This window comes from Fusarium subglutinans, assembly GCF_013396075.1.
Source record: "Fusarium subglutinans strain NRRL 66333 chromosome Unknown NRRL66333_c0000092, whole genome shotgun sequence".
In the NCBI taxonomy this organism is placed as follows: Eukaryota; Fungi; Ascomycota; class Sordariomycetes; order Hypocreales; family Nectriaceae; genus Fusarium; species Fusarium subglutinans.
Genome location: NW_023502155.1, coordinates 150,549 through 173,970, shown reverse-complemented (window position 1 = coordinate 173,970; position 23,422 = coordinate 150,549). Strand labels below are relative to the sequence as shown.

Genomic DNA, 23,422 nt, shown 5'->3' with positions numbered 1-23,422 from the left:
GAGGGGAGGGAGAAGGATAACCTTAACACACCGCGTAATTAGCAGGCATCCAATGGCAAGAGGAGAGATCAGGACGGGAGTGACCTTCTGTAGGTAGTCGTCTATGTGAGTCAAGGCAGGAGCCTTTTATTGCTTTAGGTTAGTACTTACTTAGGTAGGTAGTTACCCCCTATTGCGTTGGGGAGGCTTACTTGGTTGCCATTATGGGAAGGAAGGATACAGGTGTGAAAGGAACTCGACCTCAAAATTTTCCTAATGCAAGGAGATTCATAAACGATCCTACCTAAGTAGGTACCTAAGGTATCTAGGTAAGGTACCTACCTTGCTTACCAAGGTATTTCTGGTGAGTGCCAATGTTACCTATTGAGTATACCTAGTACCTAAGGTATTGTTCCAATCGACGCAATTGGCTAATACAGTATTGAAAGTGGCCATGCAGGAATATGAATAGTCTCTATTTGGTTCTGCAGGCTGGTGGTTTGTCAACCCTGTTGAGTCGTACATACTCGTGAGCACGCCAGGAGTATGCCTTTAACAGGGCTTCATTTTGCCAAGATAGAAATCCGTCAAATCGATAAGGATGTGATGCCGCCCATCTTAGGTGTATGAGCTCTTGTCCTCACTTCTCGTCAGCCTTGACCCAGCTCGTGAATTCACGGCGCTCCTTGCGGATGTCAATGAAACCTGGCCTCGTCTCAAGCACACTGAAAGGGTTTCCTCGGTAGTCCTTTTCCACCTCGCCACTTCCTGTTTGGAAGCCAGCCTCTCCCTCGCGCTCAATCTTGCCAGCCCACTCGTGCCACTTAATTGGTCGAAGCTTTGGAGTTCCCAGAACCAAGCCCAGGACAATGATCAAAGTCGCTACCAGTGCTTCGATCGATATGTCGATCGGGAGCGAGTGTGTTGCGAGCGGCTGCGGTTGGCCATGATGCACCGCTGTTGACGAGATGACGGAGTGCTCTTGCGCGGAGTAGCAACTGGAGTGATTGTCAGTTTCCTGCGAAGATATCAAGAATTGCCGAGCTTACGCATGTGCTAATAGGACCAGACCAGTAACGGTCACTGTTTTAGAGATCCAAGTCATCCTCTGTTGGAATCAGACAGCTTGGACACAGTTGCGATGAGGATGGACGTGGTTTTGGGACAAGTCGCGGCTCCTAGATGCTGGCAAGGTAGTAGACATGGGTATCCAATGACTAAGCCTACGCCATTCTCCACCCACCCATGAACACAACAGTGTGTTAGCTTTCAAAGACCGAATAACTACTCCGTAATTCGAATTACAGTACTCCGTACGCGTTGAGATGAGAAAATCCTAGTCATGGTGTTTGCCAACCCCCTGCCGATTCTTGTTTAAAATATGTACCCCTAAGGAAACCCAGGTCTAAATCAAAACGCTCGATCCAATGTATGATGCGCGAATCCTTTAACCCAAATATTAAAACACACAAGGAAAAATTGCTATAATTACACGGCGATATCAAGATGCCTGACATCACTGGAGCCCCTGCTCGGTCTGTGCATACCAATCCTCGAAGTGACCAGGTTCGTCCATGATTTCGACTTTCCAATCATCCTTGCTTCCCTTCAGGTACACATCTTGTGCTGTGGTGTCTTCGTAACCTCCAATGACTGGCATCAGGTCTTGATCACTTTCCATGTGGGACACCCAGCCTTCTTGGTCAAAAGGGACACTGGCAGGGATCCCATCATAAATATCGTACTGCGCAGGCCCGAAGAGATGGGGAGCGGCACTGTCAAACCTTGATCCAGGCGGTCCGTAGTAATTGGCGAATCCATCAAGCCCGTGTACGGGGTAGTCGATCGCACCAGGAGAAGGGGTTCTGCTGATTACCTCGCCGCTGATATTGAGACCACTGTACTGACGAATGCCCATATCAAAGGAGCTGGGTGTGATATCATCGTATGGCAGTGGGTGAGGTCGACCTAGAGCCGGGTAAGCATACATGTCATGGTAAGATGGCATGGCTGGCTCTCCGATCGCATTACCCGCAGCATCGTAGGCGACTGGTGTCTCGCTTAGTCGTGTAGCATGGCGGAATCTGGACTTCCGGGCACGTCCGCCGTTCCAATCTGAGTCGTTGTCCGAATAGTCGTCATTGCCATCCCCATCACGTTTGGCCTTTCGTGGCTTTGAGGGTGTGAATTTGTATCCAGGATGTGCTCGCTGATGGTTCACACGCTCTATTCTGGCCCATTGATCAAAATTCTCCTTGATTTGCGCTGGCTCCAAAACCCATGCAGCACCGCAGACCTTTGAGACATGCTGGTGGTTGTTCTGAGAGCATTGCGTCTTAGCGACTTCCTGGTACGCTTTTCGGTATAGCATAAAAGCATTCATGGGGCGTTTGATCTGACCAGCCTTTTTGTTACGCGAAGTTTCCGATAGTCTCTCTTCAGTTGGCCGACTGACAAAGGCCTCGATGTCAGCAACGTGAATATCGGGAAAGTCTCTGGCAGCTTCGGAAAGCGGTTTTGAAAGCATGTTGGTGGCATTCTTGGCTTTCTCTGCACGGCTTCTCTTCTGAACTCGACCAGTTTTCACTGCTGGTGATCGTGTGGTAAGCGGTTTCTTAGCGATATTGAGACCACTGCGAGTGGTAATTGCGTCCCTAGATGGGCAAGGTGCTGAAGGCGACGCTTCCGGGGTGTACGGGAGATGGCTCTGTTTCGTTGGCTCAGCTATTGGATCTCCATATACTCTCGTGAAACCTACATTGTAGCCGATCTCATCGGGCAAAGGACCATAAGGGTTACTTGTGATACCTAGACCTCCAGTATAACCTTGCTGTTTTGCAGGTTAGCTATCATGGCAACCATCTGGGCGTGTTTGACTTACAAACGAAACATCGCTTCTTTGAGAATACACAGTTGATGGCTCATACACAGAAGAGTCGTCGTCACGAATGGAAGTAGAGTATCGAGTTGAGTAAGAGTAGCCGGCAAAGCTTTGTTCTGGGCTCATAGAGTCTTGAGGATGCGAAGTATGTGACTCCATGGCCATTGGTTGTTGAGAGAAGCCGTCAGAAGAAGATGGCGGAGTTGGAAGTATCTGTTGCGGCATGTCGCGAGTCTTCCGCCGCTCTTAGGTATTGATTTTGGCAACGGAACGCAAAGATAGAAAAGAGTCCTGTGTTGTTGTTGATGGTGATGATGATGGAGCTAATGGAACAACACAGGCACTATACTGAACAACGGCAAATGGACTTTGTAAGTTGCACAATGTAGATGAGGAGATAAAGTATGATGTTTTGACAGTAGCTATGTTGGTCTTAAGCGGCCTGAAGGTAGAGCACTCAGCAAGGGCGTCTTTGTCGGATTTCTTTGAGCTGCCACAAGTAGTTTTGTATGCACCTGGGACATCCCAATACCAGATATGTCTACAACGCCAGGACCATGCCCACAAATAGACAAGCAACTAGTTACCTGATGCTCCTAAGTTCAAAGGAACCGGAGCAGACGACTGTCCTGTTGGGAAACAGACCGCAATGCGGACCGTTACCAGAGTAGTAGACCTCTCCAAGCTGCATTTACATGTGTCGTTGGCCGGTATCCTCCACTCTCTACCACCCACCACACTGCACACGGGCCAACATGGAGAAGCACAGATAGAATAGAAGCCCTATGAGCTTAAGAGATGGGGCCGCTTGGCGTCCAGCCGCAATCCATTCAATAGAAACAGAATGTCATACTTTTGATTGTGCTTCCCTGCGCCGCCTTATTCGCATGCCGCTAGTTCAGCCACGGCGCATTCCTTTGACGTGCGCATCCGGCCCCTTTGGCTGTCACCAACCATCCCAACTTAAGACGTTGTTGACTTTCTATTGTTTGGTGAATCGATCTCGATCTATTATCCGTTACATCCTCTTACTTATAACCAGAGGCGTCTCGCAATCCTGCTACTCCAACAGCTCCTGCCCACCGCTGTTTTGCTTTGCTTCCATCAGCAGTGTTGCTGTGCCATGCCCTACCAAGCTTGTTAAATGGAGTGCTGTAGTATGTTTGCTTCAAGTGCCGGATAACTGGGACCAAGCGGCCACTCGCAGTCGTGCTAACAGCGTCTGTTTGACGTGTCGCGGTAGCCGAACGACCAACCAACCAAATAATCCATGATTGCCCAGCCTGATCTAACCTTGTACCAGCCTGGCCTGTTGGTTCTGCTTTGGCAGATCAGCTCTGCCTTTAAGACTATTTCGTCCTGGCGTCCAAAAAAGAAACAGGCTTCTATTCGAAGCTTTGGCCATTTGTTCTTAACCACCATTTTCATCACGCCCGGCAATGTTGACAGACACCCTATTTTCGGCATAGGTTCGGCCATTCGCGTCTCGCGTTGCTGCAGTGCTTCAGATCACAAATTCTGTTGGTCGCCCACTTGCCTAATTTGATCTGGAGACAATTATAGAGTCCTTACAGATGGGGGAAAGTGTGATTCGACCTGCCTGTGCCATCCTCTCATTTAAGGCCCCATGACAGGCAATTGTTTTGAATAGCTCTATCCCTCTCCAATGAGAGCAAAATACCCAGCGTCTTCTCGTTAATACCATCATGGTATTGGTTGTGCTTGTATTGCTGTTGGAGATGGCTTGGAGACAAGTCGCATGTCATGCCTGAACATGGTTTAGAGAACTTCCTAACACAGCCGTGGCGTTGACCAGGGCACATGCCTTATTAAATCCCCGTGTTTGGAGTGTTCATCGGTTTTCAAACGGTCTTGGTGGCTCCGATGGTTTGATTGGCGGAGTCAAAATCTGATGTTGAGGGGAGGGTGATAGTGCAACTGGAGGAAGTATTGGAGTAGCAGCCTTGTATCTATTCGAGCTGGCAGAGTCGATGGGGCGAGGTGGTGAATGCTTGGTTGGGGAAAGCCCAGCAATAGAAGGTATAGTTCCGTTCTGCTCGTGAGCTGCTCGATATATCTCGCGGCTGATCTGAGGTGTGCTCAATGCCGACTCAGCTGTTTTATCCCCCTGGAAGCTGTCGATTCCTTTCGAAGGACTAGGTGTTCGGAAGGACGTCATCGGTGTGGTAATAGTCGTACTGCGTGATGGACTGCCCTGGATGCTGGCATCTAGCTTGACAGGTGCTGGGATCACCGGTGTCCCTTTGGGTGTGCCAAGCACCTCCTTACTCACCTCGGAGCGGGCGTCCACCATGCTAATTGGGAAACCAACGCCATTGACATTAGTACCAGGGGTGGAAGCCAATGGAGTTAAGCCATGTTCAACGTTGCCGTTAGATGCGTCGTGGTCTCCATATCCTGTCCCGTTGGCCTCTCGATCCTGCCCACTAAAAGATAACCCCAAGTGACTTGAAGAGCCGGATGGATCTGGCCGGGTGCCGGAGTTAGATGGACGATTGAGCTTCAGCTTGATAGTTGGTCTGGGGCGTTTGGCTTCTTGCTCGCGCCGAATACAAGAAGCACAGATATAGTGGAATTCTGGCTGGTCAGCTGCTGCTTCGCTCAGCCCAACACATTGGCTATGTTGCCAGACATTGCATCTCTCACAAGCTACGCTGTGAGCTCCATCGTCCACTTGGCCATAGAGACCACAAGTGCAATCAAAAATCCAATCTTCTTCCTCATCCTCGAGCTCCTTCAGAGCCTGCTTGTTTTTCTCAATTTCAACTTGGAGGCGGCGCTCAGATACTCGTGCGCTGTTACTTGATAAGTTCTTGCTGTCTTCGGAGAGTTGTGCAAGTTCTTCCTCATGCTGGACGCGTCGTGCCTCGCGTTCTCGTAACCGTTGTTCACGAGACACCAGTCTTTTATCGCGCTCCTCTTCCATTTTAATTTGCGCCAATTCTTCTCGTCGTTTGCTTGCTTCTTCTTCCTTTCGGTGTCGTTCTTCCTCTCGAATCTGCTCCTCCTGCCTTTGTTGTTCAACTCTCCCAGCAATTCGGCTCGATCGTTTTGCATTTGCCATTTTGGCAGCGTTTGTGAGCTCTCGCTCTCGCTGTAATTCTCTGCGTTGCCGAGATTGTTCTTGTTTTTCTAGGATAGGAACGAGGTGTTTTTCTAGTTGATTACGCAGGATTTTCTCATTCTCGTCTCGGGTTTTCCGAAACCCATCCACAACAGATCGTACATCATCAAGAGTTACGGCGAGACATTCCCATGTCGTCCCACCGAGGCCATCATCTTCGAGAGGTGTATCTTCTTTGATTTCTTGATCCGTTTCAGCCACTTCTTCTTCTGCATTCAAAGTTGTGCGTCGTCTTTTGCTCGAGCGCCGACTTCCATACGACGCTCTGGATTTCTTCGCTTTGGTCGGTTTCGAAATCATCGGAGGTTCCGTGAGCCGATATACTCGGTTATCGTCCAGCACGAAGTAGGTTCTGTCATCTGCATCCCAACCGTATGGTTCTATTCGCTGGAAGTCTGTTAATGGCTAAGCCCCTTCTCGTTGAGATGCGAACTTACCCAACTTGTCTGCTCGCTATCCTTTTGTTCTTCCATCTTATCCCGAATGCGCTCAGGGTGGATCATGGCCCATTGTGTCAGTTGTTGCATAACTTTGATCTACCCAAGCAGTGTATGTTAGCCACGGATCACTGACCGCACCTCGTAATTTCTTCATAGCCTACCTTGGTAAAAATGTCGAAATCGTTGAATTTGAGGGGTGTTTCACCAGAACCGAAGGGATTGTAGTTCGGCGATCTCTTCGTAAATTGTTTTCGTGCTTGTTCATCGAAAATTCCATGCCTTCGAATCACCATTAGCAAAACAGCATCCCCCAAGTCCTGGAAACATACGTTAAACCACGATGCGACGAAACTAGTTTGAGGAGAGCAAGGGCAATATCCGCCAAGACGCTGGAGTTCGACTTGAGGCATTCTGTCTCAATTTCCTATGGAATGTGTTAGTTTGTGTGCCTGTCCATTACGGAAGGACTGGGTTCTTGTGTGTCCATACCTCAACATCGATAGCTTCGTCGATTTTCGCAGCCTTGCCAAATATGTATATCCACTGGCAAAGATTCGCAAACTGCCACATATTACGTATGCGATGCTGTAATGAGTGTTCTTTCTCACTATCTTCGCCATCGATGGCTGCAAGCGAGCGCTTGCGAGATGGCATGGTTGAAGAAAAGTTGATGATGTCGATGTTAAGATGCCAGCCAGTCGCGTCACAATTGACAGAAGCGTGTTTGAGGCGTTTCTAGGTCGCGAAAAGCTTGGACGAGATGTGGCGCAGTCAGCCACAGCATATGCCACTCACCACCAGTACATATCACTCTTCGACTACTGCCAAGGTACCCTGGCTCCTGGGAATTCAGCTTACGACCTCCGTTTTCCAGGGGATGAAACTCTCCACACTGTAGCAGAAACCTTGTTCTATAAAAAGCACACGGCATTTCAATACACTTTGCTAAGAAGCTGCTGTATGTACAGTGCGTAAGTGGGAGCTTACTGTTACACTCAGCCATCCTTCGGTATCTTAGGTAGGACTCCTGATTAGGATGTAGCGAACTGGCTACCTCTTTGCTTCTACGAACACCTCTGAGTAATACTTAGTTCACGCTCTCTTATCTTTCTCCTTCATAAGCGTTAACGATGCTTCATTCTGGTAGAAGTACCAATAATCACCAATCTCCATGACATTGGACCACATTGGCGGCCATTAGTCCTTTCGTTGGTCCATGTCTTCACACTCTTGGGATCAAGACGGGCGCCCAGCGCGGCGCCTGTCTATCCCGCTTCAGAACTTAGATGAATCGCATCTCGATGATCAACAGACGCAAGTTGGGCTGTCGCGGCAAGAGCCAAGCGTCTCTTCGCCCGACGTCCCTCAAATGTCTGCCAACCTTCCTGGTATCTCAACGTACTGGGACCAACCCTACGATCGTTTCGACGACGATGTTAGCCCAGGGTCACCTATAGATCCAATGGCTCTACAGGCTGCGCTTCCTCCGGGTATGGATCACCATCAGCCAAGTCCTCGAATGCCTTCTACACCGGTCCGTACATACGACCCGCCTGCTCCATACGTCGAAGATGCGCCGAGTACCGATTACGCCGAGTCCGATCGAGTTCCGTTGACAGCTGGAGTTGAGCCTATATCTGGTTCTTTATCTGCCGGTAATTTGGATGATCGAAATCGAGACAGTTTTCAAACGGTTTCGAGTCTGGAAAACAGCCCGTCCCGCGGTCGCAATACGAGGAGCCTCGGCGAAGATTTGAGAGCAAGCTATGGGTCAACTCGAAATCGCAATTTTGGCGCTTCTCTTAATCCCAACGAATATCGGAGGTCAAGATCGCCTTCTACATCGGGCGCTTTGTCCCGTGCTGGTTCGATCGTGCGGGCAATGTCACAGAGAGTTGTCAACATTAGCGGCGAAACAGAAGTCATTGATCATCGTGCATCGAGGCATCGCTCCCGCTCACCCAGTAGACATGATCAAGATAGGAACCGGGATACGATGAATTCGATGTTTGCCGATACTTCATATCAACCACAGTTGGTTCGTTCGTCAAGCGAAAAATCTACAGAACCACGTTTTAATGTGACCGAAGCTGAGCCAGATATACCGAGGCCCCCTTTACCAAATCCTCTCAAAGGAAAGTCTCTGGGGATCCTCTCGCCGGACAACCCTTTGAGGCTGCGACTCTGTAACCTCTTGGTCAACCCATATACGGAGCCATTTCTGCTTCTTTTGATAGTCTTGCAGGCTATTCTTCTCGCGGTTGAGGCAGCTCCGAATGTATTTGAGAATGGACGCCCAGAAAGATGGGGACAGCATCCTATTGATTGGGCTATGCTTGCTCTTTTCATTATCTTCACTCTGGAGATTATCTCGCGTATAATCGTGTCTGGCTTCGTGTTGAACGCAGCAGAGTACAGTACGATTGACCGTAAACGGGGAATTCGAGCCGCAATAGCAGACCAGTATCGTGCGGTTTTCCAACCGGAGCGCATTAAATCCGTAAAGAAGAAATCGCAATATCGACCGGAACCGTCAGCAATCTCAAGATCTTTTACAACGTTTATGCAAGGCCAGCAAGCATTGCCAAGAACTCTGGAAGAGCACCAAAGGTTTCAGCTTGCTCGGCGAGCATTTCTACGCCATTCCTTCAATCGTTTCGATTTTGTTGCCGTTGTCTCGTATTGGATCACTTTCTGCTTGAGCATTTCTGGCCTCGAAACTAAACACGATCTTTATGCATTTCGAATGCTGAGTTGTTTACGAATTCTGAGATTACTTGCTCTAACGAACGGTACTGCGGTACGGTTATTCATGTTCCCTCAACATATCAACAAGCACGCTTACATATTCTTAGATTATTCTCCGGAGTTTAAAGAAAGCAACGCCTTTACTCGTCCGAGTTGCATTTCTCCTCACATTCTTCTGGCTTCTGTTTGCAATCATAGGGGTCCAGAGTTTCAAAGCTAGTTTGAGTCGGCAGTGCGTGTGGCTCGACCCCCTTGATCCTACGGACCTTGATGCTTCCTACACAAACGAGGAAGCTTTTTGTGGTGGTTATTTGAACAACCAAACGGGCGAAACCATGCCTTGGCTCAAGTTTAACAATTCAGAGTCCTTGACCGACCTTATGAACGGAACCAACGAAGGGAAGGGGTTTCTATGTCCTCGAGGCTCCATTTGTCTTCAGCAATCCAACCCACACAACGGCACGGTCAATTTTGACAACATTTTCAACTCCCTAGAACTTGTGTTTGTCATCATGAGCGCAAACACCTTCTCCGATCTTATGTACATGACCATGAGCTCGGATTATGTCCAGGCCGCTCTCTTTTTTGGTGCAGGCATCATGATCATGATGCTGTGGTTGACGAACTTGTTGATTGCTGTCATTACCTCATCCTTCCAGGTCATTCGTGAAGAGAGTAAAGCAAGTGCATTCACTGTCAGCCAGGAATCGCCGGTGCAAGCTCGATCCGACGAGAGAATTCGCAGAACATCTTCTCTACAACGCATGTTCTATAAAACCCGTGCAGTGTGGATTCTGATTATCACTTTTGGGTTGCTATGCCAGGCCTGCCGCAGCGCAACCATGTCAGCAAGAAGAGAGCGCTTCATCAACACTGCAGAGATCATCGTTACCATTCTTCTCGATATCGAGATGATCTTTCGAATTGCGACTGATTGGAATTACTTCCACAACAGTTGGCGTAACCTCTTTGACCTCGGCCTTGCGATTATGACTTCCGTCATATTAATCCCCCCTATTCGCTATACCAGAGCATATTGGTGGTTGACGGTGTTCCAAATCCTGAGAGTCTATCGTATTGTGTTAGCAATACCAGTGACGAGGGAACTTATTCTTCTCGTTTTGGGCAATGCCGCTGGTATCGGAAACCTCATGTTCTTTGTGTTTCTGATGACATTCTTGGTAGCGATTTTTGCTGCGCAATTGTTCAGAGGCGAAATTCCCGTGCATGAAGATGGCACGCTCAATCGTATCTCGTTCTACACCATTTACAACTCCTTCTTGGGCATGTACCAAGTTCTGACAAGTGAGAATTGGACAGATATTCTTTACACTGTCACTTCCTACACCAGGCACAAGAATACCTCATGGATAGGGGCTATTCTGCTCATTGGCTGGTTCATTGTGGCCTTCTTCATTCTCATCAACATGTTCATTGCTGTAATCCAGGAGAACTTTGATGTGTCTGAAGACGAGAAACGGCTTCAACAAGTCAAGGCTTTTCTTCAGAGGCGAGACCTTGGAGCTTCATCTAGCAACCTGGCCCTTTCTACAATCTTCGGCCTGTCCAAACATCGAAAAAATAAGGATCCCCTCGACTACGGGCCAGCAACAGTCGAGATGCTTCTCAAGGACGCCGTGGTCCGCGAGTTTCTAGATGACCAAATGAATCCTAAACCTGAAGAGGACCGGCTGCACCATGCCCCTATTAGAAGCGCAACTACGCTGTTGGGTGGTGAGATCAAACCTGGCCGTCTCTCTGCCATGTGGGGAAGGGTGAAAGGGTGGTTTAGCGACAAAGAGCCCAACCCCTTTTATTCAAGCTTGAGGTTTGACGGCGCGAACGATACCTCAGATCCTCGACAAATGGCTGAACAGGCAATGTCTGCCACTATGACTCGAAAGAGGGCCCAGCGAGAGTATCTTGCGAAGTACCCAAATTACAATACCTCCTTGTACATTTTTTCACCAAACAACAGCCTGCGTCGGCTTTGTCAGCGGGTCGTTGGTCCTTCTCGGGGCATTGAGCGCATTGATGGTGTAGTGCCTGATACCCTCCTTTGGTACTCTTTTACGATATTCATTTACGCAGCAATCGTGGCTATGGTCGTCCTTGCATGTGTTACTACTCCTCTTTATCAGAAGGAGTATCAAGAACAACATCAGTTCAGTATTAGGAATTGGTATATCTGGACAGACATGGCTTTTGCGATCGTGTTTACTGTCGAAGCTGCGATCAAGATCATTGCAGACGGGCTCCTGTTGACCCCAAATGCATACCTGCGAAGTTCCTGGGGATTCATGGACTCGGTCGTTTTGGTCACTCTGTGGATCAATGTTGTTACGCTCCTCATCAATGATGGCGCTATTTCCAGAGCAATAGGCGCATTCAAGGCGCTTCGTGCACTTCGACTGCTGAATGTTAGCAACAGCGCTAGAAACACCTTTCACGATCTCATTATCGTTGGTTGGTGGAAAATCCTAGGCGTGAGTTGCCATCTCCTTACCTGTAGCCGTCTTCTTCGCTAACTGCTTCCTCAGGCCGCGTTTGTCTCGATGTCTCTGCTCATCCCGTTTGCCATTTATGGTCTCAATCTATTCAATGGCTTACTTTTGTCTTGTAACGACGGTGGCGACGGAATTAATACCATGGATAATTGTTATGGCGAGTTCGAGAGCACCCCGTTTAGCGACGACTGGCCAATGCTTGCTCCGCGTGTTGCAGCGAACCCCTTCTTCAGCTTCGACGACTTTGGGGCATCTTTATTTATTCTTTTCCAGATTGTTAGTCAGGAGGGATGGACAGACGTCTCTTTTGCTGTTCAAGCCATTACCGGCCGCATGAAGCAGCCCCAAGACCTAGCGTCAGAGGGCAATGCCATCTTCCTTGTCGTATTCAATCTGTTGGCCACCGTCTTCGTACTCACGCTGTTTATTTCTGTTTTCATGCGAAATTATACCGAGCAGACAGGTGTCGCTTATTTGACGGCGGAACAACGGTCATGGCTCGAATTACGAAAGATTCTCAGACAAATTTCACCTTCAAAAAGTTCTTATGACGATTCTGAGAAGAGCTGGAAGAAATGGTGCCACAAGAGAGCTATCGAGAAGAAGGGTAAGTGGTATCAGACAATTACCGTTGTTCTAGTGCTGCATTTGATCGTGCTTGTCTCGGAATTCGCCAGTGAGCCATGGTGGTGGACACGATATCGCGACTTTGTTTTCTTCGCCTTCATCGTGGCATACACGGCTAACATTGCAATTCGTATCATTGGCTTGGGCTGGGTACGTTTCCGACGAAGCTCGTGGGATCTCTACTCTCTGTTCATTGTCTTCGGGGCATTTGTTTCAACCCTCGCTTTACTCATATCAGACACTGAGATTGAGACCTATGTTCAGCTACATAAGGTGTTCTTGGTCGCCATTGTACTCCTCCTTATTCCCCGCAACGATGCACTGGACCAACTGTTCAAAACGGCTGCTGCTAGTCTAACAGTTATTGGTAACTTGCTTGCTACATGGCTGGTATTCTTCCTGGTCTTCGCCATTGCTATGACTCAAGCTTTTAGTTTGACACGATTTGGCGAAGAGACTGCGGAAAACATAAATTTCCGAACCGTCCCCAAAGCCCTGATTCTGCTATTCAGAATGAGTCTAGGTGAAGGGTGGAATGCTGTCATGGAAGATTATGCCAGCATAGAGCCGCCACTTTGCGTTGACGAGCCTAGATTCTTCGACAGTGACTGTGGTAGCGAATCGTGGGCCAGAATTCTGTTCATCGCATGGAACATTGTCAGTATGTATATCTTTGTGAACCTGTTTGTGTCACTCATCTACGAGAGCTTCAGTTACGTCTTTCAACGCTCGAGTGGCATGGCTGTTGTTGATCGCGATGAGATTCGACGGTTCAAAGAAGCTTGGCGAAGCGTTGACCCAGCAGGCACCGGGTATATCACGAAGACAGCTTTCCCCCGTCTTCTTGGCGAACTTTCAGGCGTCTTTCAGATGCGCATTTATGATCCAGAGGACAGCGTTCACTCTATTCTGGAAGATATAAGGGACGATGTGAAACTCACCCATCATTCGTCCATCGCCACAACCAGCGGATTCAGTGGCATTGACCTGAACAAACTCAATGCACGGCTGAGGAGGATTGACGTGGAAAAGGTGCGCCACCAGCGTCGGCGCTTTAACATTTTCTACGAGGAGGTCTTGGTGTCCGCAGATCCTGACAGGGGCATCTCTTTTACGAGTGTCTTGATGATTCTTGCTCACTATAACATCATCAGTGATAACAAGAGCCTGAAGTAAGCTAACCCACCCGCCGCACATCTGTACACCAAGGCTGACGAAAAACGCAAAGACTCGAAGAGTTCTTAAGGCGCCGAGCGCGTCTTCAACGAGTAGACGACCAAGTCCGACGTGGCGTAGTATTGGGCTTCTTCGACACATTGTAAGCTATCTATAGCCGAACCCAGGAAAAGACAATTGCTCACCATCAACATAGATATTATTCAAGACAATTCAAGAAACACATGCTACGAAAGCACTCGGCCCGCATGACAGCAGTGCCACAGCTGAACATTCCGGAGATTCTTGTTGAGAACGATCTGAGCGACGATGAAACAGGTGGAGCAGGGCCGAGATCTCCCCTCTCACCAGCCTCGCGTCCATCGAGTGTTGACGCAGGCGAGCCACGAAACTGGCTGGGATCTGTGGATCTATCGTTGCACGACACATCGTGGAGTCATCCTCTCAGCTTCCCCAGAGCCGCGCCTCCATCGCCCACAACACCAGCGCAACCATCAGCCTTTAGTTTTGAGATCGAGGAGGATGATCCACATGAGCAACAACAACAGTCGACGACGCAAGCAAGATTGTCAGCGCCCTCGGGCCGTAAGAGCAATCATTTAGACCCCATTAGCCCTGTGCAAGTCCGTGGAATGCTTGACGACTCGGTTTGGGGCGAGAGTATTCGCCGCAACGCCACCGTTCGACAAACACATAACAGGGGCTCACAAGGGTACGATGGATTTCACTGAGGGGCAAACGGGAGGAGGAGTTGGAGCTGCGGTTGACATGAAACTTGTGAGGAGGAGGGGAGTCATCCAATTTTGATGGTGAAACAATGCGATCATGCACATCCGTCAATGGAAGTTGCATTCAGGAAAAGAACTCATGGCATAATTCAAAACTGAGCACGGCGTTCCAGGGCAATCAATACATGAGCGAAAGGGAAAGGGGAGGCAAGGCCACCCCCGTTATCTAGTTTTGGTCGATCAAGATTTAAAATAGACATACATTTTTTATGCAGAGAACGTTCAGGTAACAGGATGGCATCTGTGTGGCCCAGTGCGGTGATGCGTATGTACGAGCAAGGTTGTGTGAGACTGAAGACCTGACGCTTGTATGATCAACGGATGTCTGCGACAAAACACCCTTGCTTCGTAATCCTGGTGACGTTCCAGCTCAAAGTAAATTAATTGATGAACAATGCGACTGTTTCAGCCGCTAGTTGTGATGTTGAAACAACCCGTGCGCCCACATTCCGAGCCCCTGACACATTCTCATGCAAGGACTAAGGACTGTGGTTCTCTTTTCTACACTGCCACTTTCTTTTCTGGGTCTGGTGCCCGCTATCGAGAGTCAATTGATGGATAAAGGTAAAGGTGGCGCCTCTTGCTTTCCCTCGTCTTGCTTGCTTTGTCTATCTTTGTGTTACCCAAAGGACCATCGCTCGCTCGTTTCTTGTTGGCAAGACAAGACCAAGAGTCTGATAGAAACACTTGATAGGCTGTGCCTCTCTTTTCTACCTCTTGAACTCGTTCACTCATTGAAAACCCTGATTTATCATACGGCAACTGCTGGACAAGTTGCTCGTTATCTCTTTTGCCTCAACGACCATCACGATCATTAACGCCAGTACCATATTTCACCAGTACGCGACAGCATATTCACTCTTGGCTCTTCTGAAGAAGAAGAAGAAGGAGAAGAAGAAGAAGAAGAAGAAGAGAAACCTTTCATATAATGGCTCACACCTCCCGCTTCGAAACCATGACTTTTCGTTTCTCACCCTCTCGTCTGCGCAACTCTCTGCGTCGCAGCTCATCAGCCTCCACCTCCACCCAGGCTTCCTACTCCTCAGTCAGCACGACAAGCTCGTCCCCCGTCGTTGCCATTAACAGCATCATCTCGCGACAGCCTTCTCTGTTGCATCTAGAGGCTGAACGCAAGAGCTTCGGCAGTGAGTTGAGCCTGCTTGAGCCTAGGCCCATTGTCTACTGGGGCAGTGTGGAGGAGCGCATCGGGTAATCGTCTTTATACGCATGCTTTGATATGAGATCTTGCTTTATGGTTTACACGTTGAAGATTACAATTTCTGGGGATATAATGTGGTGTTAGGCTCGCCTTTTGGATCTCTGGCAGGCCAACCTAGGGATTCTTTAAAGAGACGGCGTCCGTGTGACTTGCATGGTTATTCTTCAATTCTTGACCGAGTGACGATTCGATATGGCATCAAAGATGAATGGTCTTGCCAAACTTCAGATTCAGATTCCAATTCAAATACAATCCAGCTTATAGTTCTCCATTGCTGTCTGAGATCCCCGCAAACGAGACAACCCATTGTCATGACCATTACATTTCATGCAGTGTCATATCCTCGGGCATGATATCAAGCAGGGGTTTACTCTTGCAACTATTTTCTTGGCAATTTTTAGAGAGGCTGCTACTGAAAATTACAGTCTAAACCCACTATAACTAGCTATATAGGCCTTTTAAGAGAGTTTATCTAAGCCCTATAGCTATATTTAATTACTATAATAACTATTTACAATAACTAATAGTAGTTGTTATATTATAAAGCCTAAACAGGGCTATGTTTATAGTTATAAAAACTATTTTTATAATACTAAATCTTAAAACTTTAAGGGTTAGACTTTTTAATAGCTTTCTTACCTTAGGCTAGCTTTATAAACTAGCTTATTAAAAGAAAAAGAAAAAAGCTATAAAAAGTAAGTTATAAAGGGCTTTAATATAGGAATTACAGTACTTTTAAAAGGTATAATAAGGAAAAATATAACTTTTTTTTTAATTAGGTAGATAAAAGGCTTAATAACTTACAGTATATAATACTACTAGATTTTAATTGTGTAAAATTGTTAATTAGAGTTCTTCCTTAGTGGACTAGCTATTCCACGAAGGCGCCCTTTATCCTCTACTAGGAACGTCTTGACGTTAAATCTAATAATAACAATAATAATACTCAGACAGGGTTTTGAAACGCCTTGTCGTGGCCCACAAACACTCCTGAAATACTTATGTACAGAATAACAGTGATAGTGATGCCACTTTCAATCAACCTTTGAAGACCAATGCATGATTGGCTCCTACCTGAAGATCCGAGAGATCGTTCCACGAGACGACGGTGCAAATGCTGATCTTAATGTGAGACAACAATGATCGCCGATGAAATCATCAAGCGATAATGCCTTTCCGCCGTCGAAGAGAGAACAAGGACCCAGATCGATAGAGACGCATGTCAGTTGGAGGGAAAATTATACGGTGACGGTGCTAATAAGGTCCTTGTCTGGAGTCAACGGTTAATACCACCCCCGCGAAACAGTGAGGGTCTCTAGATCTTGGCGGAGCTTCAGGTATCATCCGCCCACTCTCCACCCTGTCATGTTCACGGACCCGTACGCGGGATGGTATGATTCGCGGTATGAGGCTCGACAAGGGAAGCGAGACTGTAATATAGACGGCTCGTCAAGAACCAGGCAGCACTCGTAGCCAGAGCCAATGCCACAGCCATGAACATGAGCATGGTAGACCGCATCTGAAACGCTTCGTCTGCTTCCATCTTCATGAGCTGCTTCTGCTTGCTGTGATAGTGCCAGCGGCCATGGGCGTCATGATCCCTATGGCCAATGTGCTGGTATGGCTGGAGGAACCATTGGGGCAACCATTTCGCTTGCCAGTTACCGGTACCGTAGAAGTTGTTTCGGCCAGCAGTATGGCGAAAGTCCACCAGGAGGAGCGAGAAGAGGAAGACTGTTATGTTGACGGGCGTCATGATGAACTAAAAGATCTGTGTCAGTATTGTTGTGACAAGCAGAGAATACGACCTTGTTCGTTGATTTCATAAGACCTTAGAACAAAGAGAAGGCAAGACAAGACGATACGCTTTCCGACTTCTCTGGCAATAACCACAGATGATCTCTGGACAGGTAGTAACCTACGGAATAGAGAGTAGAGGGCTGGTTATTACCGGCACTCTCAGGTTGGGGACCAATTTTGGCCATGATGGGAGAATGAATATGGCAGTGTATTATAACGAGTGTCGAGAAGTTTTTGACGGCGGATGTGAGTTCAAGTTCATAGCAAACATATATATGTCCCAAACACTTCGTTTCTAGGTCGTTGTTGGTATTTGATTCTAGGGCCCACCTGACTGAGTGAATCAGACAAAGAGCTTATGAATTGGTTGTGGCTCACTTACGTAGCCGCCCTAGTGAGGTCATCGCGTGGAGGTTGCTAGCTAATGGATGCCCGCAGGATTCCCGAAGTTCCCGATCACTAACATCAATTCCTGTAATTATTGCCGGGAGGCTCTACATACGTTGGATCGAGAAAAAGACCTTTTTGCCGTTAGTTTAAACCCCGACAAATGAGCATTTGCACGTTTCGCATATAAGTTACCATCTGAGCCATGTAACATGCTGTCCAGCCTCAGTCCTTCTGCCAAGCCACCATCTCAAAGCATTCAGCCTCATCATGATACGACGTATGCGGCGTCGATCATTCCCGCCCAAGCTCCGAGTCCAGGTACCGATAGCATCCGGCCAGGCACAATTTCCGATCTTCGCCTCAAGGTGAGAAATAGTTATTCAAGTTTGAATAGGGATATCTCATTACAACGGAGGTGACATGGCGCTTACAAGCAGCCCGTATATTACAACCCCTCTTTTAGCCTGATACCCAGCCGGCCATTGATTTTCCAGAGCGCCATTTGCCCATAATCCCACGCCAACCGGTGCCTATGCATATCAACGCCTTCTTCCCTGACCCATCATATGTCCTCTTTCAGCGCGCATTGTGAATGTCGAGGACAAGGATGTCCTGAGCACCAATTCGGGTCAAATTGTCCATCACCAGAGCAATCTTCTTCTTCTCGACCATGGAGCTGACTGCAACCCAGCCCTCCTCATCCAGAGTTGTAACTGTCGCTGAGCGCTTCCCAGGAGTAACCTTGGTTGCCTCAGCCAGACGGCTTCGCTCCACATTGTACTGGCACAGGACGTAGCTCTTGGCGGTGATAACACCACGGATACGCGAAGTGATGAGGTCGATGAGCTCAGGGTTGGATGGGGATTTGGACTTGATGAGCACGGCGGTAGAGTCCACAACAGTGTCAATGGCCTTGAGCCCAGCAGCTCGCATGGTCTCTCCGGATTCTAGACGTTCATTGTTAGTTACGGTCCGTCACAGTCGGCGAAGCAGGCCTCGAGTATTCCACATACCAACAAGGTCGACAATGCCCTCAGCAACGCCAAGAGCACATGCTGCCTCGACACTTCCACTCAACTCAACAATCTTGGTACGCATCTTGCGAGGCGAAAGCTCTCCCTGTGCACTCTCGCCATGCTCTAGTTTCAGGAAATAGTCGGCAGCGAGGTTGACGAAGCTCGTCCCAATCGTCTTTCCAATGAGATCCTCCGGGGTCTTATACTGGCCCTTCTCGGGGACCTGAACCTGAAGCTTGCAGCTGCCGAAGCCCAGTTCCATAACCATATCAGAGCCAGCAACCTTATCGTCGGATGACGACAGATCAACAGAGCTACGTCGTAAGTGATTATAGGCACGGACTGAGGCATCGTGCTCCTGAACTTGGTCCCATCCGGTGATACCGAGGTCGCAACGACCCTCGCCAACGAACGTAGGAATATCGGCGGCGGGGAGGAAAATCAGGGCAATAGGGAGATTCTTGACGAGAGCGATATCGAGACGGTTCTCACGACGGAATTGGACGTCGGCGCCCTCGAGGAGGTTCAGTGTGGCAGCATTGAGCCGGCCCTCTATGACGAATGAGCATAAGAATGTCGATTGGAAGGATATGGGATGACTTACTCTTGGGCACAGCGAAAAGAAGACGGCCTTCGAGACTGGAGGGGATTTTGAATCAGCGACCGCATTGTGAAGGTGGGATGTTGAGGGACGACTTTGACGATGCAAAGGTAACAACGGGGCGGACCAACCTGTTGACGAGATCCATGGCTGGCTACAGAAGTGATACAATGCAATGCAATGCTTCTTCGCTTGGACTAGGTATGGGTAGGTAGTTTGAATTAGGTAAATCACACAGCAAGGTAAGGCAGTCGGGGAATTTATTATTATCTGTGGTGACTGCTAATGACTCCGACTGCGGGGCTTTAAGACGATGGCGGGGCTTCGTGTATAGGTTTGGCGGCACCACCATGCCTCATTTCATATGCTGGGGCAATGTGATTGGGGCTCTGGTCAGGCACCACATAACCAAATAAACACTGGCATAGACCGACCATCGGGGGAAAGATGTTGACAGGCCCACCAATCAGGAGACACGCAGATAACACGGTGCTGAAGATAGGTAGAGTCATACATCCAATGTTTTCTGAAGTCCATATCCAGCCAGTATTGAGCATTTCAAGTTACGAATTGAGGGCTTGGTTTTGATAATATGCCGAAACAACATGTACCCCCGAAAATGTATTTGTTGTATTTATAGACTTTCAATTGACTTTGCCAATCAAACTTACCCTGTTGGTAGCCGCAATGTCTTTCTGTAATCACTCCCAATTGGGTTCAAATGTCTTGTGCACTGGATTTGTACCATGTATCGTGCGGTTGATGAGATTCCATCCGAAATTAGACCGGATTGGCAGCAACCAGACGAATAATAGGTAGTCGAGCCGTTATCAGGCGAGACACAATGAATTGTAAGGATGTTGAACAAAGCCTCTGATCAAGACATTGCGGGTTCAAGGCCAAGGAATCGATCGAGGTGGTTTCTCCATCAGGTAGGGACAAAGCGACGCAACCCCAACACAAGTGTTTATCCCACGAGGATGCAGTCATGTCGTTCAGCTAGCAATGTGGCTGGCTGTGGTACTGACCGAAACAACATTCTCCGAGCAACTTGGATAGAAGATGGTGTGCTCGCTCAGCATGTGTTACTTACTGTCTCTGATTGTGGTATCATGTGGCTTGCGTTCGTCCATATGTACCTTTCTTTTCCTCGCCCATTCACCTTGTGCTACACTTTGTTGGGGGTGTGCTGCCTAGGTCCTTTTCCCCGTCTTGTTTCTTTTTCTCGTCTCTTTGCTGACGCCTACTTCATAAACCCCGACGGCCCAGTCCTTGTCGAGTCTCAGTCAAGGTCTCAGTCAAGGTCTCAACCGCAACAAAGTCTTTGTCCAGTTCAGCCCAGCTCACTCAGCCCAGTCCAGAGCTGAGGAGTCACAGATCTTGGCTCCCCTCGCTCGCTAAGCTGCCTCAGCTACCGGTTGGTTCGGTCCAAGCCCTCTATGACCTTTCTGTCTAATTCTCGGGAACGCCTAGATATGCTATGCCATACCTTAACCACTGCGTCGGGATAGAACTGAAATCATCGTGGGGATCAGAGTTCATCAGCTTGAGACCATTACGGCAATAAGTCCTGGGATAACGGAGCCGACCAGGGAATCGAAGCCCTTTTAGCGCTCCCGGGCCGCGCCACTTGGGAGCTAAACCTCCAGCTCCACCTCAAACTTTCCATCAATTTACACTTTACCTTCAGCCGGGCTTCTGGGTTCTCCACCTGCCGCCGCCCGCGCGACGTCGACGACATCCCATAGTGCCTCCAGCGCCTAACTTAAGGTACCTAACTGACTTTGCTTTGCTTTTGCCCAGCTTCATTTACATCCTACCTACCTACCTTCCCTTACTTTGTATCGTCGGCCTCTCCTTCTGGTGGCTTCGCCTGCTGGCGCTTTCGTCCCCCCCAAAGGCCGACCGACATCTGGTCTCGTCTTGTTTCGCTTCTCTTCGCTCTTTGGCTCAGGACGAATTCCAAAGGGATTTCGACGTAACGCAACACAACAATTGTCGGAGCATATGCTCTTATAGCTCGCCCTGCCCGCACAGATTCTCCTCTTCGCTTCGTCCTCCACAGATCATCCATCCTCTACGGATACCTACCTCACCATCCTTTTTATTCCTTCTTATATTATATTTATACGCAGACTTACACCCGGCACCATTTGTCGATAATCTTATCATCGATCGCAAACCGCAATGAATTCTGCCTATCACCCGCCCGACATGTCTCAGCGAATCCCTGGCCCTGCCTATTCTTCCAGCGCACCACCACCACCAATTCATGCCTACCAACAACACCAGCATCCTCCTCCGCCTCTGCCGCCCCCGGGTCAACATCACCACTCGTCTCATCCTCCTCTGCCTCCTCCGCCGTCAGCTCCACATCCTCACCACCAACATCCACCGCCGCCGCCACCCTCCCACTCGCTATCTTCGCATCAACACCATGGCCAACCACCCCATCACCAGCCTCAACTCCCGCCATATGCCCCAGCTCCATATCAACAGCCTCAGCCAAGTCAATACCCTCGGCCCCATCCGCACCAGCAACACGTCCCTCCTCCTTCGCAACATGATGAACCTCCTCCCCCGCCTTCCTCGGGACCATCCCCTACCGACTATCAGAAAGATTCCGAATACGTCCCCCCATCCTACTCCAAGATTGAAGAAGGATCAGGCTGGAAGTACAGGTTTGTGGCCAAGGCAGATCCTTCAAACTTCCTTCGCGACGCCGCTGAAACGATTTCATAGTCTTGATGTGAAGCAACAACCCGTACGTGCGCGCATGTGTGGATTTGGCGATAAGGTCTGTTTCTTTCGTTGCCTGTGAGCCCCGATCATATGTCTCACAGTTCTGATTTAGGATCGTCGCCCAATCACGCCGCCGCCCTGTGTACGTCTTGTCATAATCAATACCGAGACGGGTAAAGAGGTTGACTACAAGTACGTTGATGCAGTCGCGAGAAAGAAAAGGGGCACCTTGGCTTGTGCTAATACATAATGCGTAGTACCCTAGACCACGCCATGTTTGTGTTGTCGGTCGATCTGTGGAATCATGACGGTACCAAAGAAGTCAATCTGGTGCGGTCCTCAACCGGGACTGGCGCTACGGCATCCTCAAGTACCTACACTTATTCGTCCTTAGAACCAGGGACCCCTTCGTACCAGCAACAGTCGTTGCCCCCGAGTCGCGAGTCTGGATATGGGCAATCGCAAGGGATGAACTATGGGCAGGATTATCCCCCACCGGTGCAGCAGAGCTATGGTCAAGGTTGGTCGAAACAGGAGGAATAACAAGCGAGAACAAATCCGTGTCTGACGCAGGAGTAGCACCGTCGTACCCGCCGAGCAGTTCCTACGGTCCGCCCCAACAATATTACCCGCGACATAGCGGTTACAGTGCCGAACCTTCCGCTCCCCCGCCAGGTGCCCCTTTCCGCAATGGATATGGACAGGATCAAAATTCGCTTACTAGGATGGCAGTGGTTGGAGGTCAGCCCCAAGGCATGTTTACGAGAAACTTGATTGGCAGTTTGGCCGCAAGCGCATTCCGTCTCGAGGACACTGAAGGGCAATCAGGTATCTGGTTTGTCCTCCAAGACCTCAGCGTCCGTACAGAAGGGACCTTTCGGTAAGGACAACTGGATTTGGTCTGTGCCGTGGCTTGTAATCGCTGACGCTGAAGCTGCAGATTAAGGTTCTCTTTCGTCAATGTTGGACGCCCCGGAGGGCAGGGAACCAACGTAAACCAAGGCCGAGCGCCAATCCTGTCGTCGTGTTACAGCGAGAGTTTCCACGTGTACTCGGCCAAGAAGTTCCCCGGCGTGTGTGAAAGTACACCATTGAGCAAGAAATTCGCAAACCAAGGCATCAAAATCCCGATCCGTAAGGACGCCAACATCAAGGGCGAAGGTGATGAAGAGATGTACGATCAGAACTGAAGAATCTGCGTGAACTATATCGCCAAGGAAATATCCATAATTGTTTGACCATATCAGAAATGGGCTTTGGAAATTTGACTATTCAAAGAGTTGCAATCCGCAGGAGAAGGAATAGCTGGCGCACACAAAAGGCAATCGGCACTGGAAAATAGGCCAAATCATGACTATCCTTT

General features: G+C 48.9%; 7 protein-coding genes across 7 annotated transcripts; 3 read left to right on the top strand and 4 right to left on the bottom strand.

Moving 5' to 3' along the window:
- Positions 1–619: 619 nt before the first annotated feature.
- On the bottom strand, positions 620–3,085 carry FSUBG_7332 (mating type 1-2; the record flags this gene model as incomplete). Its single annotated transcript, XM_036685627.1, has 4 exons — positions 620–977; positions 1,527–2,686; positions 2,738–2,809; positions 2,861–3,085. 4 exons carry the CDS (start codon positions 3,083–3,085, stop codon positions 620–622), a joined length of 1,815 nt encoding a protein of 604 aa, XP_036537200.1.
- A 1,627-nt stretch (positions 3,086–4,712) lies between these two features.
- On the bottom strand, positions 4,713–7,099 carry FSUBG_7331 (nasopharyngeal carcinoma susceptibility LZ16; the record flags this gene model as incomplete). The annotated part of the gene is made up of 5 exons (XM_036685626.1): positions 4,713–6,392; positions 6,443–6,541; positions 6,607–6,724; positions 6,775–6,869; positions 6,935–7,099. 5 exons carry the CDS (start codon positions 7,097–7,099, stop codon positions 4,713–4,715), a joined length of 2,157 nt encoding a protein of 718 aa, XP_036537199.1.
- A 562-nt stretch (positions 7,100–7,661) lies between these two features.
- Positions 7,662–14,234, top strand: FSUBG_7330 (voltage gated Ca2+ channel; the record flags this gene model as incomplete). The annotated part of the gene is made up of 5 exons (XM_036685625.1): positions 7,662–9,245; positions 9,301–11,679; positions 11,734–13,499; positions 13,556–13,645; positions 13,700–14,234. 5 exons carry the CDS (start codon positions 7,662–7,664, stop codon positions 14,232–14,234), a joined length of 6,354 nt encoding a protein of 2,117 aa, XP_036537198.1.
- Positions 14,235–15,246: 1,012 nt separating this feature from the next.
- Positions 15,247–15,504, top strand: FSUBG_7329 (calcium channel subunit cch1; the record flags this gene model as incomplete). Its single annotated transcript, XM_036685623.1, has 1 exon — positions 15,247–15,504. The coding sequence occupies one exon, from the start codon at positions 15,247–15,249 to the stop codon at positions 15,502–15,504; it is 258 nt and encodes an 85-aa protein (XP_036537197.1).
- Positions 15,505–16,879: 1,375 nt separating this feature from the next.
- On the bottom strand, positions 16,880–17,495 carry FSUBG_7328 (uncharacterized protein; the record flags this gene model as incomplete). The annotated part of the gene is made up of 2 exons (XM_036685622.1): positions 16,880–17,272; positions 17,433–17,495. 2 exons carry the CDS (start codon positions 17,493–17,495, stop codon positions 16,880–16,882), a joined length of 456 nt encoding a protein of 151 aa, XP_036537196.1.
- A 781-nt stretch (positions 17,496–18,276) lies between these two features.
- Positions 18,277–19,465, bottom strand: FSUBG_7327 (ATP phosphoribosyltransferase; the record flags this gene model as incomplete). Its single annotated transcript, XM_036685621.1, has 4 exons — positions 18,277–18,647; positions 18,714–19,268; positions 19,321–19,355; positions 19,449–19,465. 4 exons carry the CDS (start codon positions 19,463–19,465, stop codon positions 18,277–18,279), a joined length of 978 nt encoding a protein of 325 aa, XP_036537195.1.
- Positions 19,466–21,504: 2,039 nt separating this feature from the next.
- FSUBG_7326 (uncharacterized protein) lies at positions 21,505–23,249 on the top strand (the record flags this gene model as incomplete). The annotated part of the gene is made up of 6 exons (XM_036685620.1): positions 21,505–21,998; positions 22,060–22,114; positions 22,172–22,251; positions 22,317–22,394; positions 22,454–22,939; positions 23,000–23,249. 6 exons carry the CDS (start codon positions 21,505–21,507, stop codon positions 23,247–23,249), a joined length of 1,443 nt encoding a protein of 480 aa, XP_036537194.1.
- Between the last annotated feature and the right edge of the window lie 173 nt (positions 23,250–23,422).